The 18039-nt window shown below is 39.3% G+C and overlaps 1 protein-coding gene across 2 annotated transcripts in view; it reads left to right on the plus strand.

Moving 5' to 3' along the window:
- The window catches only part of LOC122657820 (probable homogentisate phytyltransferase 1, chloroplastic), a 40645-nt gene extending 23179 nt beyond the window's left edge, over positions 1-17466 (plus strand). The window contains exons 7-12 of one of the 2 annotated variants that reach the window (XM_043852613.1): positions 6055-6156; positions 6259-6354; positions 14935-15006; positions 16453-16555; positions 16876-16976; positions 17377-17466. In XM_043852613.1, coding sequence (XP_043708548.1) covers positions 6055-6156; positions 6259-6354; positions 14935-15006; positions 16453-16555; positions 16876-16976; positions 17377-17418 — 516 coding nt within the window. In that variant the 3' untranslated portion in view covers positions 17419-17466. Of the gene's footprint in view, positions 1-6054; positions 6157-6258; positions 6355-14934; positions 15007-16452; positions 16556-16871; positions 16977-17376 lie in introns of both variants that reach the window. The other variant, XM_043852612.1, reaches the window with a different exon arrangement.
- Positions 17467-18039: the final 573 nt, after the last annotated feature.

Consider the following 18039-nt stretch of genomic DNA (forward strand, 5'->3'; position numbering starts at 1 on the left):
GAGGACAGTCGACGAACAGCCATGGTTCACCCAGTTACTCAAGAGAGATCGGCTCTTATTTCTGGGTCACAGTCTGTCCGTGGGGGGTCTTCCCATTCTGCTACCACTGATCGGTCATCTGGTGATCGCCCTCCCATTAAATGCGATTACTGTGGGAAGGAATGGCATACGAAGGACCGCGGTTGGAAACTTCATGGTCGCCCGACAGACACTCGCGGCCGTGATAGGGGTGGTTCCAATCGGTCCGATAATACCCGTGCTCATCAAGCAAGTATTGAGGATCAACCTGATCATTCTCTGTCACAGGTTATGGAGGATTTGCAAAATTTGCGGGTTATGGTGACTCGTTTGGACTCATCTTCTTCGACATCTGTATCTCCTCCAATGGCTGCCTCGGCTCTATCTCTGCCTACTAATCCCAATACACCTTCTTCCACAGCTATTTCATTTGGTGGGAATTGCACCTTGGTCATGCCCGATTCTTGGGTAATTGACTCAGGGGTAACCGACCATATGACCGGTTCTTCCTCTTTTTATTCCACTTATTTTCCTTTATCTGGTCACAGTAAGGTTCGAATTGCTGATGGGTCTCTTTCTCCTATCTCGGGAAAGGGATCTATGCAGTGTTCTTCATCTCTTACCCTTTCATCTGTGTTACATGTTCCGAAGTTTACTACTAATTTGCTTTCCATTAGTAGCATAACTAAGGATTTAAACTGCAAAGTAACATTTTTTCCAACCCATTGTTTATTTCAGGACTTGGAAACGGACAGTACGATTGCATGTGGTAAGGTGGTTGGTGGTCTGTACATGCCTGACGGTTCCCGGGCAGCTTTGACATCTCTGCCTGCATCTTTTGATTTTGATTCTGCACTCTTTGAATTAAATAATTGGCATCGTTGTTTGGGCCATCCACCGTTTAGTGTTTTGTCTGCTTTATTTCGTAGTTTGATGAAGAGATGTAATAAACATAATTTTTCTTGTGATGCTTGCACTTTGGTAAAGCAAACTCGGAGTATTTTTCCCATTTCTGACAATAGAAGCTTGCATCCTTTTGGTTTGATACATTCTGATGTATGGGGCCCTGCCCATTGTGTGTCTAGCTTTTGATTTTGGTGGTTTGTCACTTTCATTGATTGTTTCAGTCGGACGACTTGGATATATTTGATGCAAAGTAAGAGTAACGTCTTGACCTGTTTCACTTTATTTCATAAGATGGTCAAGGCACAGTTCGATCCCAAGGTCAAGATTCTTAGGTCCGCTAATGGAAAGGAGTACATGGACGATGCCTTTCGGTCTTATTTGGACAGCCATGGGATCATTCACCAAACCTCTTGCGTTGACACTCCCGCTCAAAATGGGGTGGCTGAACGCAAGAACCGCCATTTTTTGGAAGTTGCTCGTTCTCTTATGTTCACTATGGCTGTTTCTCCTCGCTTTTGGGGTGATGCTGTTCTTACAGCTACATAGCTTATCAATCGGCTTCCCTCCTGTGCTTTGGATGGTCGCTGCCCCTTGGATGTGCTCTATGGGAAATCAACCTTTGTTGTGTCTCCCAAAGTCTTTGGCTGTGTCGTGTTTGCCAGGAATCATCATGTACAAGGAAAATTTGATCCTAAGGGACTGTGATGCATATTTCTTTCTGCTACCCAGAATGGATATAAATGCTATCATCCTCCTACCAGGAAAGTGTTTGTCACTATGGATGTAGTGTTCCGGGAGTCTGAAGCTTACTTTAAACAGACGGAACCTCTGCAGGGGGAGATTATAAGTGGTGAAGAGGTCCCGCTGATTGCTCCTCTAGACATTGAAATACCTACTATAAAGGATACCTCTGTTGAATTCGAAGAAGGGGTTACTAGTCAAGAACAAGAAGTGGGATAGCTACAACAAGAAAAAATTGTGTACACTCGGGGAACTGATTTTCCTTTGGATGGCCCTCTATACAAAGAGACCACCACCACTGATCCTACTCAATCGGCATCTGCTCCTGCTCCAAGTCTTGCTCCTAGTCAGATTTCTGGTAAGCCCTTTATTGATCCCAGTCTTGATTTACCCATTGCTGTTCGGAAATCAAAGAGAAGTTGTACATTGCACCCTACTTCCAACTTTGTGTCATATAACTCACTAACTCCTGCTTTCCATGCCTTCATAGCTTCTTTATCCTCTGTTTCCATCCCTAACAACTGGCGGGAGGCTATAGTCGAACAGAAATGGAAGGATGCGATGAATGAAGAGATGCATGCCCTTGAAAAAAATCGGACCTGGGATTTGGTGAGTCCTCCACCTGGAAAAAGACCTGTTGGTTGCAAATGGGTCTTTGTAGTGAAGCACACGGCTGATGGCTTAGTGGAGAGATATAAGGCGAGGCTTATTGCCAAAGGGTTTACTAAAACCCAAGGTGTTGACTACCAAGAGACATTTGTTCCTGTAGCAAAGATGAATACTGTACGGGTTATTATCTCTTGTGCTGTGAATCGAGGATGGGAACTCCAACAACTTGATGTGAAGAATGCCTTCTTGCATGGAGATCTAGAAGATGTCTACATGGAGATACCTCCTTGTTTTACTTCTTCAAAAACTCAAGGAAAGGTATGTAAACTGAAGAAGGCCCTGTATGGTCTAAAACAGTCACCTAGGGCTTGGTTTGGCCGGTTCCATAAGGCTATGCTTATGGGTATCAGCAGAGCAATGCTGATCATATGTTGTTTGTGAAGAAGGTAGGACAGCAAGTGACAATGCTGATTGTCTATGTTGATGATGTAGTGATCATAGATAGTGATGCACAGGAAATACAGAAGTTGAAGGCTTATTTGGGCACCGAGTTTGAAGTTAATGAATTGGGTAGATTAAGGTATTTCTTAGGGATTGAGGTTGCCTATTTAGCTAAGGGCATATCTCTCTCTCAAAGGAAATTTACCTTAGATTTGTTACAAGAGACAGGGATGCTTGGGTGTAAACCAGCAGATACCCCCCTTGAGCCCAAAACACATTTGAAGAGTAAGGACGGCGACCCTGTGGACAAGGGCAGTTATCAAAGGTTAGTTGGCCGATTAATCTACCTCTCATATACTTTGCTAGATATCACATTTGTTGTAAGCCTTGTCAGTCAATACATGCATGATCCTCACTCTTCTCACTTGGAAGCAGCGTATAGAATTCTCCGTTACCTTAAGTCATCTCCTGGAAAAGGAATCTTGTTCTCTCCTCATAGCCACCTCCGGATAGAAGCATACACTGATGCAGATTAGGCTGGCAGTCCTGATGATAAGAAATCCACATCCAGGTTTGCACATTGGTTGGAGGAAACCTAACTACTTGGAGAAGCAAAACAGCAAGCTGTTGTAGTTCGATCTAGTGCTGAAGCTGAGTTCCGAGCTATGGCCTAGGGTATTTGTGAACTTCTTTGGCTCAAGGGGCTGCTTCAAGATTTGGGGATGGTTACTGATCGTCCTATGCGACTCTAGTGATAGCAAGTCCGCAATCAGCATTGTACACAATCCGGTTCAACATGATCGTACCAAACATGTTGAGATTGACTGGCATTTTATCAAAGAAAAGTTGGAGCAAGGGCTAATCTGTATCCCATTTATCCAGTCTAGTGATCAGTTGGCTGATATCCTCACCAAAGGAATCAGTCCTAAGTTATTTTTTCCTATAATTAGCAAGTTGAGCATGTTTGATATGTATGCACCAACTTGAGGGGGAGTGTTGTAATATGGGTTTTAGTGCCACATTGCTTAGTTGTATTCTTGTCATATGATTTCAATATTATAAATAAAGGTTGGGCTGTGATCACTCCAGTATTCACGGAATTCCATAGAAGAGAAGATGGAGGGATAGAAGGGTAATGGGGATAGAGGGCTGTCTCAGCCGTGGGTCTCTCACCCTCAACTCTCTCAGTTGATCTCTCAACCTTTCTCAGGACAATGGTTTGCAAAAGCAAGCTTCATTTGTTTTATTCATTCTATTCTTTAAAACTTACAATAAGGCCTCTATATATAGTGAGGGCTTAACCAAAATAGTAGTAGATACTTGCTGCTGAGAAGCTACTTACAAGCCACTGCTGAGAAGCTGCTTATAAGCTGCTGCTGAAACGGCTTGATGAAGACAAATTGGCTGGTCCAATTCTGTCCCAAAGTTAGGGACTGATTAGGCTCGAGCTGATTGGTCTTGGCTGGACTGGATCTTCTTCCTTTGATTGTATATCAGCCCATGAATGGGGCTGGGATCTACATTAGAAGGGGTCTACTCCTTGGGAATTGATGAATTTCTATTTGCCTCAGCAAAAGTAGGAGCTTGATGAGTACATTGACATATTAAACCTTGCATGGGAGACCTGTGGAGTTATTGTGATGTGTGATGGTTGGACTGGACCCACTAGATAGTCTATCCTCAACTTCATGGTGTATTGTGATGGGAAGATTGTCTTCCTAAAGTCAGTGGTTGTATCAAAGGAATAAAAAGGATGCAATGTTTATATACTAAAATAGAATTTGGAAAGGGTTTTTCTGGTAAATAAATTGAAGTGACAAGATCAAACTAAAGTTCAGAAAGGGGGCCTTTTATGTAACTATAGGAATCAAGGACTTATATGCATTTTAGAAGAATGAGTCTTCTTATTCTTCGATAGAAAATCATTCACGGCAGAACCAAAGGTACCCTGTCAAACTTAGGTCAAGAGAGCAGAGAGCTCAGTCGATTTAACACCAATCGACTCAGGATTTCAGGCCAATGATGATAATCCCCAACCCTATCAATTCCAAGTGATACCCAATCGATCCAACAAACTGTAAATTGATAATGTTGAGAAGTGTACCACGATAGGGGGGGTGTCCCTATTGTGGTTGAGTCCATTGTGGTTTCCTTTATTGTTTTATGTCTTTAATTGTTAGGAGTCAGTTTCCTAGTCTAAGTTAGTTTTCTTATTAGATTAGTTTCCTTTTTTCTCTCATTGGCTGATATGGAGTTAGTTTCCTTTTTCTAATGTAACTTTCTATTGATTTTATTATAAATAAGACAGAGGGAGAAGAGACTACTCTCACGTTACTGAGAGCTAACATAATTGGCTTCCCTTCTCTTCTTCTCCCTCAATATCTTTCTTCTCTTCTCTCTAAAGTTACCAGTTATAGGTCCTAGGTTTTCTACAGATAAAGATATTCTGAAATTATCCCATGCAGTAAGTGTAAGCTCAGAAGTGGTTTCAGCCATGGTTTTTACGATATGGATGGTTTTGGGGGGAGGGACTGGGGGTTGAAGTCGCTGGATGTAGAAGGACTAGCTTCCAGAATCTTAAGAGAAGCAGGAGAGGAAAGAGGAAGATCAACCCTCGCTTCGTGGAACTTATTGCAGGAACTGGGAAAAAAAATATAGATCGAATATCAGTAATAGAGAAAGAAGAAAACTAAAAGAGAAGGGAAAGCATGGGTTGCACTTGATGGAGAGGAGAGGAAAGAAAGGAACAGAAAGAAATGAGAGGTAACTCAAAAATCTGAGTTCATTCCATTCTTCAAATCTGACTTTCTTCGATAGTCATGCTTCCATATATAAGAGAAAAGAAATAAAGTTTCATAATTAAACTCCAAAGCTGAAATAAAATTTAATTCAGATTTTACCTCATTGCTACTAACATATCTAACTTCAACAAGATTAAAAAAAATTACATAAATATCCCTGTAACCCTGCGCATAACTGCATCAGGCTTATTTGAGTTAATTACGAGGGATGAGGAAGATTAACGTCCTGATTTATTTATTAGAAAAATAAATCTTTCTTACTTAAATTTAAATTAATATATAAAATAAATAAACTTCCACCAAGTTAAAGTATAATCTTCATTTTTTTTTAATCTATGATAACTCTTATATTTGAAAACAAGATCAACAAATACAGATTAAAGTTTGCTTTCTTATTACCATGAGAATGTTTGTCAAGTACACAATTTTCCAAATTAAAGTTTCCCTATATGTTCGTTTTAAAAGAATAACATATTTATGCTTTTGTGACAATAGAATTCATTGTTTAACTTTTTGTCTTTCCTTTTTCTTTAATTAGCTTCCTTTTCTCAGATGGAAAAAAAATCCCGTACTTGCAGCAGTCTGCCTTATGTTTATAGACATGTTCTCTGTTTATATCCCTAGCTTCATACATGCGCAGGTATCTTCATTTTTACCCACTATCACATATTATAATTTTAAAATTCTTGTGTGTGTGTGTGTGGTGGAGAAACTCTAATGATAATTATTAACAAATTTGCAGAGATACTTACTTGGAAGGTCAATTGTGATTACAAAGCCAGTGATACTTACAACAGTTATAATGTGTGTACACTCTATTGCTATCTTTATATTCAAGGTAAATTTCTATTATTTATTGAGAGCTTTAGTTAGTCATTATATTGTGCCTGGCCATTCATTTTATTTATAAAGCTTAGGATATATTTGAAGCCATTTTATTGATTAATGAAAAGAAAGAAGACCTATATAACTTTAAATCTTCTCCCTTCATTTGCAGTTCACAGAAATCTAAAACAAAATACGTTATTTCACATTGTGCATTTTTTTGATATATTTAGAGTCAATGTTGATTATGTGATGTAGATCTATTAATATACAAGATTTTTTTATTATTTTTTATAATTAAATAGAAAAGGGTGTACTTAGTGCATGAGGCTCCTTCCACTGTGGGGTTTGGGGAGGGTCATAATGTACGCAGCCTTACCCCGCTTCGCGGAGAGACTGTTTCCCGACTCGGACCTGCGACTACTAGGTCACAATGGAGCAACCTTACCGTTATGCCATGGCCCACCCTCTTTTTTATAATTAAATAACCATAAAAATATTTTGGCAAAACCTAGTGTTAGAATTTTGATCCAAAATAAACATTAATTAATTAACATGTAACAACTGAATTAGGCCTTAAAAGAAATGTAACGATGTTGAATGCGCTCCATGTCACTTCTCTAATAAAAGGATTAGCATTTGCCATGTAGTAGATTATTCTTTGGTGGTTGTCATGCACCAAAACAATACATGTGCATTCCAGAGTTAGCAAAATAAGAAAAGAGAATCAATATTTTCCCTCTTGATACAAACACTAAATGAGCTACTTCCAAAAACTTAATTAGGTGGTCAAGCACCATTGTCAAAATAAATCAACTATTGTTGAACTGGCCTCAGCATTGAGAGGGGTGAATCAGTGTATGTAAAAAAACTTTCCCTTTTTCAAACTGTCTATTGGTACGGTAACTGTTGCAGTATAACCTTATAAACATAGACTGGTTGGTGCTGACCAATTTTACCAATCAGACACAATCGTATGCAATCCTGCCTCGCAACCACTATATGGCCAGGCTACCAGGAAGTGCACACCCACTCTACAAACAAACACACTTATAATATGCAATTTAGGCACACATACACCAAATATACGTGGTTGGCAATTTGCCTACATCCATGGAGCAATACCCCTGTAGGGTTTCATATTTGCTTGATATACTACTCAATTCAACCACTACAACAGTTTAGGAGACCCTCCTGCTTCTGTTCTTGATCTTACAAGAAATATGGCAACAAACATGATAAAATCCTACCAGACACCCACCCGATAGCCCTTACAATGTAATGGAATATTCAAATTACAAATCCCACCCTTACAATACTGAACTAGGTTTATCAGCACAGAAGCACAGCATAGTCTAAACAATAAGGATTTGTGAGCAGATTACCTCAGTGTGCAATCCAAAGGGAAGATCCTAAGCTATATTCCCCTTGTTCCACCTTGCTCAGCTTCTTGGAGGCTTGAACTATGCAAAACAATCAACCACTGTTAACCCGGATGACCCTTGTGATCAAAGAATTGAAAACACCATTAAACTAGTTCATAGAATGCTTTCACTGCCTATCCAGACGTTCTATTGTGTTCTGGCTCAAATTACGAGAATACTACAAAAAACTGGGGCAAAAAAGGCCTCAAATTAAGCTCAGAATCGCAATTTGAAATTTGGCCATCAGACCTGGCAGATGGAGGGCTCAGATTGAGCCAAAGAAGCACCGTCATGACAAATGGGCTTGTCACGATCAGTGGCTCGCACCAGGGCCGTCAGATAATGCTTCGAAAGTGTAGTTGAGATCTCAGTGCTTAGATTGGAATATTCTGCATTTAACGGTCGTGGGTGAGCTCCAGATCGTGGGGACTGCTCTGGACGCTTGGATCAGAATCAATCTCGTCAGAGCCTTTGCGTGTGAACCACAGAATCGCGCAAATGATTAAGTAGGGTACGACATATCAAGACTTCAGTATTCGACGAACCACGGACCTCGCTTGGGAATCTTTAACATTGCCCATCCACACCTCAAGCATGTGTTGCTTTCGTCGTTTCTATCGAGATCTAGACACGTGGCCTCTCAGTAGCTGTTTGATCTTTATTGGCCGCGTCAAACGCGGATCCTGTGACTGCGCGCATATGCTACTCCAGTGCACCCATCTAATTAGAACGCCCAGAACGATGTCTTTACCTTTTATTAATTTTTAAGTGTGCCAAAGACCCGAGGAGAGAGCATTCTGTGACTTTTGTATGTCAGATGCAACAACTTACTTAGAGCACCTCTTCTTGGCCGTTTGGAGCATTCGGTCAAACACATGATGCACACTTGACTAAGCTGGGTCGGCCCGTGGCATGTGTTGCACTTGCTGGCCCACAGCAATACATGCGCCCATGGCCCTTGCAAGGCCTGCTGCCTATGCACGCGGTGGCCAGCTCCTGAGCTGTACAGCTTGGGCTGGGCTGCTAGCAAGGCAGCCATGTGCAGCCACATGCACGACACCCATGCCATCTGTGTTGCCACCAAGCCACAACACATCACCTTGCCACATCATCAACATCACTGGCATGTGCGACCTACACATCATCTGCCACGCCATTAACCTGTACACTTCCATACTTGCTTCCTTTCACTACTCACAAACATCCGGAAAAGTGTTTCCAACAATGACAACACCTCATCATCATCAGAATTGCTCAACACTGTACAATACCTCTACACTGCCAATATCTCCAACAATCTCCCCCTTTGGCATTGTTGGCAACATAGTATGATTGCAAAAAACTCAAAACTATAAGAGTGCCCACTGCATCTTCCTATCCTATAATGTGATGGAGAAAGACTTGACGAAGCATCTCTCCCCCTTTGATGACAATACCAAAGGACTGCAGTTCAAATTGAACTCTCTCCCATGCACTAAGGGGGCTATAAATATCAAACAAACAATATTCCCCCTATCCCAATGCACCACCATGCACATTAGTACATAAGGAATGCAACTACACCCATCTTCTGACGAAGCCTTTCCAACGTCTCCCTGGGAAGTGGCTTGGTGAAAATATCTACAATTTGTTCTGTTGTGGGAAATGTAATCCAACTTATCTCACTTGTACTGACCTTCTCTTTCAAGAAATGGTAACGGATGGCAATGTGCTTCGTTCTTGAGTGCATAATAGGATTCTTGGAGATTTTAATCGCACTTGTATTATCACAGTATATGGCAACTGACTAAGTCTGCTTAACATTCAGATCTTTCAATATTTGTTTCATCCATAAGATCTGAGTACAACATGTAGATGCCACAATGTATTCTGCGTCAGCTATGGACATGGAAATTGACTCCTGTTTCTTACTAAGTTACTATGCTAGGTAACAAGACTGTTTCCCAAGTAAAATGCACCTCAACTAGTGCTCTTTCTCTAATCAACACAGCCTGCCCAATCTGCATATGAGTAGGCTTTCAAGTCAAAAGACATGCTTTTGGTTACCACAACCAATGTACTACAGTTACCCTGAGGTATCTAAAGATCCTCTTAATTGCTGCAACATGACTTTCCTTGGGGTTGGGCTAAAATACACACTTCTTGCAATATGTCCGACCTAGAGGCTGTTAAGTACAATGGGCTACCAATCATAGACCTGTACATAGTGTGACCACTGATGGTGAATCGTCCTCACTCAGTTTACATCCAGTCTTCATGGGCGTGCTCACTGGTTCACAATCTTCCGTAGAGAACTTTTTCAACATCTCCTTCACATACTTGGTCTGAGAAATGAAAATTCCTTCCTTCAATTGACTTATCTGCAGACCAAGGAAATAGTTCTCCTAACGTACTCATCTTAACTCTTTGCATCCGATCAGCAAAATCTTTCCACAACTAGTCTTTCTGGCTCCCAAATATTATGTCACCCACATATACAACCATAATTATTTGACTGGTGTCAACTGCCCTGATGTAGAGATTACTGTCAACCATTCCTTTCTTGATGCCTAATTGATGTAAGTATGCATCCAATCTGGATTACCATGCTCTACGTGCCTGTTTAAGTCCATACAAAGCCTTCCTCAACCTGCATACCATGGAGGGATCTTCACGCAGCTGAAACCCGTCAGGCTGTTCAATGTAGACTTCTTCTTCCGGAGTTCTATTAAAAAAATGCTGATTTAATATCCATATGAAAGATCTTGAAGCCCCTGTATACAACTAATGGTAGAAGTATATGAATAGCCTCCAACCTTGCAATTGGTGCAAATGTCTTCTCAAAATCAATGCCTTCCACTTGTGCATACCCTTTGCATACCAGCCTTGCTTTGTTCTTAACACTTTGTCCTTCCTCATTCAACTTGTTTTGGAAGATCCATTTGGTGCCAATGACATTTTTTCTTTCATTCATCTAGTCTGAACTCTTGTGGTAGGATCACTAATGATTTGACCTTGTGGGTGATTCTTCTCCACTATCCTGTTCTGTGTCTTCTCTCTTCTTCTTCCTCACAATTTGATAGTTGTCAGCCTCTTTCCTGTCTTGCTGCTCATTGTCACTTTTATCATTTTCATCGGTGAGGACTTCATCAAAATGATATTCTACAATGACTATCTCTTGGGCTGCTGCTCTTTTCATCAATTATCACATCAGAGCTCTCAACTATTTTCCCAGCCTTCTGTTGTAGCATGTATAGGCTTTACTGCAAACAGAGTAGCCAAGAAAAAGAGCTTCATCAAACTTGCCCAAGTTCTGTTCAGTCCTTCTGATGTAGCATTTGCTACTAAAAACTCTGAAATATTTTACTGTTGCCTTCCTTTTGAACCAGTACTCATATGGAGTCTTATCTTCATGTGGTCTGAGCATACACCTGTTCTGCATGTGAATTGCCGTGTGCATTGCTTGTTTCCAAAATCTTCTACCTAAGTTGCTTATTAGCATTGTTCTGGCCATTTCCTGTATTGTCTTGCTCTTCATTATGCAATACCGTTTTGTTGAGGTGTTCTAGCAACTGATGTCCGTCTTTTAATGCCATACTCAAAACAGTACGCATCAAATTCAGACCATGTGTATTAACCTACTTTGTCTAATCTCAGTCACTTTATTTTTTTGTCCCTGTCTCATTCTCAACTTGATTCGTGAAGACTTTAAACCTGTCTAGTGTCTCAGACTAGTGTTTCATGAACTGAACTTAGGTCATTTTAGTATAATCATCAATAAAGAATGAAATATCTTTCACCACTGATGCTTTAAGTTCTTGCTGGCCCACAGAATTCTGTATGAACAAGCTCCAATGGCCTCCTTGAGTAGTGCTCCTTTGCTCTGTGAGGTCCTCTGGTTTGCTTTCCCTCCTGACAAGATGCACAAGTAGGACTAGAGGGATTTTTCAACTGGGGAATGTCTTTGATTACTTTCTTGGATGTAATTATGACTAAGGTGTCAAAACCAATGTGGCCGAACCTTCTATGCCACAACCATTGTTCTTCCTCTTGCCCCATCAAACAGGATCCATCTGTACTCTCTGTCAAAGTGTACAAATTTCCTGATGTTCTTGTTCCTGCTGCAATAACCTGCACATTGCCTACATGTCTAACCTCACAACCAGACTTCATAAAGGTCACATTGTGTCTCTTATCACAGATTTGGCTGACACCCAGTAAATTGTGCTTCAACCTGGTTACATACTACACATCAGTAGTCTTTACTCTTCCATTGTCTAGATTGACAGTCCTTTTCCCCACAATGTAGGCACACTCGTTGTTGCCAAACTTCACAAACCCTCCTTCATATTGATTGAGCTTAATGAATTTACTCCTGTCACCTGTCATATGGCTAGAGCAGCCACTATCAAGTATCCATGGAACAGATCTTTCTTGAGCCTTGAAAGTTGTCTGAACTACAAGGGAAGTATCTTCAGTTTCAGCACTTCCGTTCTTTACCCATACCTTTTTTCTTACACTAAGGGATTTCTTTTTTGATTGCCACTTTGGTGTCTTTCTAGCTCTCTTCTACCTTGCACTACAGTAGCCACCTATCTCACTTCTCTATGCTGGTACCTCTAGTCTGTCATACATTCCCTGGTTATATGCCCAAGATTTTCACAGATTTCCACATCTAGAACATTTAATATCATTCTCCAACAAAGGTGCTAATGAGTTTCTACTGACAAATTTCACTTAATTTACATTTAACTTACAGGTTGCTATCTTTTGGCCATATGTGTTGTACTTGTGGCAGTAGCCTGGAAAGAAAGTGTTCTATCTCACTGGAGGACTCTCCCATCTGCTGTATGCACTCTAACCATCCACTCTGACTGGCCTTTGTTGACTGACTTGAGTAGAGTTGTATTTGTTTCTCTCTCTTCTAAATGCTCTCTGCAACTCCTCAGTCTGTGCTTGTATCATTCTTCTGCCAATATCAATGGTTCCTCCTGTTTGAGCAAACACAAACTGTTTTCCTTTCTGTTGTCTGCTGACATTCTTTTGCATTGGAACAGTGGATGTTCACTTCTCAATAACCATCACAAGATTTGCAGCTGTGCCTGTTTGTTTATTTTTACTGTCCCTGTTTGGATGACTCATCTGGGTCATAACCCTAACCAAACCTGACTCCTGCTGGTCTCTGAACACTGGAAATTTCATCTACCACATTGTTATTCTGAGCTTGAGGTTGAGAAATCTGACTATTCACTGCAAGTGGTGGACAAATCTGTCTTCTTCATTTCTTCTACCTTTACTTTCAACACATCCAACTCCTTTTCCATCTCATGATGATCACTTACTACTAATTGCTTGCTCCTTTATATGTGCCTTGAGAACAGTATTTTCCTCCATCAGTCTCTTGCACTCAGTCACCTTCAGAGATAGTTGTTTTCTAATTCTTCTGTAGCCTGATGAGCTTCTTCAAACTTCTCTTTGAGTGACTTGAATTGTTCATTGTTTTCCTTGAGGAGTTTTATGAGTTTCTTGTTCTTCCTTTTTTCTTAATCTAAGTCATCCAGAGTAGATATGCGCTCAGCTTTCAGATTAATTCAACCTCTAACCATAGTTGTTACGGCGTCTAGGCGACCCAAGGCATTGGAGAGGGTCCAAAATCAAGGTGACACCACCAAGGCGCCTGGACACCTAGGCAATGCCTTGACAACTATGCCTTGAACTCATCTTCTTCTTTAGTTTCAACTGTCTTTGACCTCATTTTCTTTGTCCTTTGTTTCATAAGCCATAAACAGAGCCTCACTGAATGCACCGTCAGACTCATCACCTGAGTCAATCTCTGATGAGTCACTGATTCTTCTGGAAATGAGACTTCTCTTCTTTAACCTGCTTCTCAGATTGGTAGACTTCTTTTGTACCTCGTGTTCTCCTTAGGCTTCTCATAATCACTGGTGTTTTTCTTCCTGTGAGGACACTTGGAAGCAAAATGCCCAACTGCTCCACATTTGAAGCATTTAAAGAGGAGTTTACCCTTGTATTTACCTTTTCCTTTGGTAAGCTTTCTAACAAAGTTTGCTTCCCCTTCGTCATTGCTTCTGATCTCCACATCTGAGTTCTCATTTATTTTAAGCTTCTTGAGAGACTTAAATCTTTGTCATCTGATTTGGCCTTACCCTTATCAATCCTTATTTCATATGCAGTAAGAGTACCATGTATCTCATCATGAGAAACAATGTCAAGGTCCTTTGCCTCCTCTATTGGCGAAACCTTTGGGCCAAACCTTGGAAGCAATGATCTGAGAACTTTCTGAACAACTGCAAAATCAGTCACAGTCTCACCCAATCCTCTGATGGAATTGACAACCTCATTCACTTTGAGCATGTGGCCTCCAATGTCCTCCTCAACTGTCATCTTCAGACTTTCAAATTGGGCTAGGTGAATCTACAACTTGGCCTTTTTGATTTTGTGATCTCCCTCATGGATGCTTATCAGCTTGTCCCACATGTGCTTTGCTGACTTACAGTTCATCATTTTGGCCATCTCACTATTATGTAGTGCACTGGAGATAGCATTCGATGCCTTCTAATTGCTCAACTATTATTCCTTTCTTCAGTGTCAGTAAAAGGTGTAGATGGGGCAATGTATCTATTCACCACAGACTCCCAGACTTCATAACCTTAGAAACCCAGGTAGTATGCCATTCTCTTCTTCCATAATATGAAATTTGTGCCATCGAAGTGCGGTTCCTTTCTTGATAAAGACCCTTCTCCTGAAGCCATTACATCCCTTTGGATTCCTCAGTTTTTTAAATTAATTTGTCATTGAGTGTGGTGCTGATACCACTTGTTGAATCGGCCTTGACATTGAGAGGAGGGGGTGAATCAGTGTGTGTAACTTCCCTTTTTCAGGGTCAGTTTGGTCTTTTTAGAATAGTTTTCTGAAATCGCTTTGAGGGAGGGTACCAAGTTGGTTAAGGTCAAGGAAGCTTTTTGTCTTAAAATTACGCCGCACACACAATTCCAAGACTGAACTTTATCATTGCTCTGTGCGTCCCCCAGGGTCACAAAATGGGGTGTCTTCACTCTCGTACAGAAAATGTCTTACAATATTCACTACATTATTATTTTTTATAGTTAGGAAAGTAAATTCTAAAGAATTTTTTCTTTATATGTTGTCAATTTTGTGGCATTTGACAGGATATACCAGATACAGAAGGAGACAAAGAGAATGGCATACAAACTTTCAGCACTGAACACGGAAGACAAAAAGTAAGTGGAAATCTTGCTTGCACTCCAAGTATACAAGTGTGAAATAACCTCTTGCACAATTAATGACTATATGGCTAAGATGCAATAAACTCAGTCCTTTTTTGTTTATGAAGTAGGCATTACATAGAGAGCAAAATTAAAAGGTTCAGGGATGCTAAATAATCTATGAATACCAAGTAACACTCTCTTTGTTTGACAAAAATAGTCTTACCCGTTTTGGGCAATTTTTTATCCGTCTTTCAAATTAGATTAGGTAATGACTTTTTGTTTGACTTGTTATTAAGTTTACCATTGGACCTCTTGCATTAGTTACTGCCACTCATTTAAGAGATTTCAAATAAGTAGGGGAGGGAGGGTAAGATTGGAAAGTAAACTTATTTTTTAGTGCCATAACCATCACCCCTTAAGCTTTGTGCTGGGAATGATCATTATGGGATAAAAGGGATTATTTTGAACAACCAACTTGGTTTTAATGTCCTTAAAGAATGACAAATAATAGTAATAATATTTATTATTATATTACTATAATAATAATAATAATCTGGTTATTGTTATGTTATTAATATTATTATCATTATTTTTATTATTACATATGCAGTCAGTAAACCTGCATCCGAACATAGATTGGGGTTAATATCTACTATGAGACAAATTTGGTGGGGCCCCAAATTTCACATAGAGGTGGCCCAACTCTTCCTTGATTATGTTTAAATTTGGGTCAAGTGTACTTTGCCTTGTGTCAAAAATGGTTAACCGACACTAATTTTTCAAAGATTCTAGATGTCAAAAATACAAAAAGAAATGAGCAGTACATGTGGACTATAATATTTTGGGGCAACATTCTGAGATTTTAGCAGTACATGGTGTTGTATACCCATTCAATAATTTGGATATGCTCAGTTAGCCTGCCATGTGGTAAAAATTAGGGGCCAGATCTTTCTTCTTATACATGTGCCTGACTTGCATCCCTTTGTTTTTGAAAAATGAAAAGTAAGATCTTATTTTGGAAGGAAGAGATTACAACCAAACAGTTTTATTTGCATAAAATATGCCTGAATTTAACCAGGATATTAGGTTATTGAAGATTTGTTTTTGGATAAGTATATGAAAGTGGAGACCATTGGATGTGTCATCTTCCCTCCATCTAGGAAATTATAGGATATAGTTTGTTGTCTTTGAAAAAGGAAAGACATAATATCGAATACATGTTCTCTCTATTTGTTATTAGTTCACTAAAGGTTGGTAATGTATAAAAATTAGATACAAGTATCTTAGTTTACATAACTGTATAAATCAAAATAAAATGTGCAATCATCTACGTCATTGTTTCATATTTTTCCCATGTTATTATTTTGCTCATGTTTGTTCTGGGCAAGCAAGTTTTCCCCAAATAATGAATATGAGAATAAAATATCAACCTAACATGTTTGTTATTCATTTGAGCAGGCATTGTTTGTTGGCGTCAATGTTCTTTTAATAGAATATGCAATTGCTATCATAGTAGGAGCTTCTACTGCTTCTACTTTATTTAGCAAGTTCGCCAGTGTAAGTAACTTTCCCCTACGTAATGCAATGTGTTTGTGTGCAACTTTACTTATAATTTGTTGGACAGTTTTCCTCCACCCATAGAGGATGGTTCACCCACCATCTTAGGATTCACAAACCCCTCCTAGGGTTTTATTATGTTCTAAAATGCCCTCCCGGTACCCACCGCTCTCTCCCGCTCCTCGGTGAATGGATCCCATTCACCATGGGTGGAGGAAAACTCTGTCTTAATTTGTTTTATAATGTAATGTGTGTGTTAAGATGTTTGCATTCAAGTTATTATTTGTTTGTAATGCAATGTGATGTTTCATTGTATATAGGTGGTAGGTCATTGTTTGCTTGCTTTAGCTCTATGGTTTCGTTCTAGATCCGTTGATGTTATGAACAATTCAGCAGCATTCTCCTTTTACATGTTCATTTGGCAGGTAGGTCACATTGATCTCATGAAACCATTCTTAATTATTTAATCTCACTTAGTAAAACTATCCCCACCTCATAAAACTATACATTGAATGTTTTGAGCCATTGAAAATAATCATTTATAAGAAAAATTTACAGTATTTCTATTGAAAGTGACTCCAAAATAATCTGTAAGAAAATTAGTTGGATTAATAACCTATGAAAATAATAAACAGTGGAAGAATGTTAAACAGTCTTGGTTTGATTCTTTAATTAGTAGTTTCTTTGTTTGATAAAAAAAAAATCAGCAGATAAACAAATTATTTTTTCAACACAAACATTCATTTAATGCTTAGTGAATTTAATGATATACACAAGAAGATTTCATTTATATTTGGATTACCACTGAAACTTTTTATTTTGCAGCTATTCTATTTTGGGAATGTCCTCTTACTACTTTATCGTTGAGAAGAATATCATATAAAGACATTGGCAAAGAAATGGCTGAGTTTACAATTGGATTCAATATATCTTCTTTTTATTTGTTATTTTCCTTCGGAAATTTTTGATATACTATCGGGATCTATGAAGAACTAACGAGGAATATAAACTACGTATTTGGCAATATTTAACATTTTCTCAAATTATTCATAAAAAATAATTCCATCCCTGATCCCACATTAGCAAAAGAAAAATAATTGCTTCACCCTTAAAAATATTAAAACAGAAGAAGGAACTAATACCCCCCCCACCCACTACAACTCTTCAAACATGCTATGTAAGTTCACTTTGGAAAGCCCCCATCTTTAGTTTGAACCAACAAGTGATGTTAAAACTTTTCAATTTGTGAATTAACATTACCTTCAAATCTACAATAGGTCCATTCTTGTCAAATCTCTCATGTAATAGAAGGAAGAATATCCTTGCACAAAGCAAATTGTGTACTTTTACCTAAAAGATTAAACCAAAGTCTCAACCTGGCTCCAATCAGCTGGGGATGTACACGATCGGATTTGGCTCGAATAGTGTTATATCCGCATCCACATCCGATTAGCTTTTAGACGGATTCGGATAGTGCTAAATGGATAC

This window comes from Telopea speciosissima, chromosome 4 (assembly GCF_018873765.1).
Source record: "Telopea speciosissima isolate NSW1024214 ecotype Mountain lineage chromosome 4, Tspe_v1, whole genome shotgun sequence".
Taxonomy (NCBI): Eukaryota; Viridiplantae; Streptophyta; class Magnoliopsida; order Proteales; family Proteaceae; genus Telopea; species Telopea speciosissima.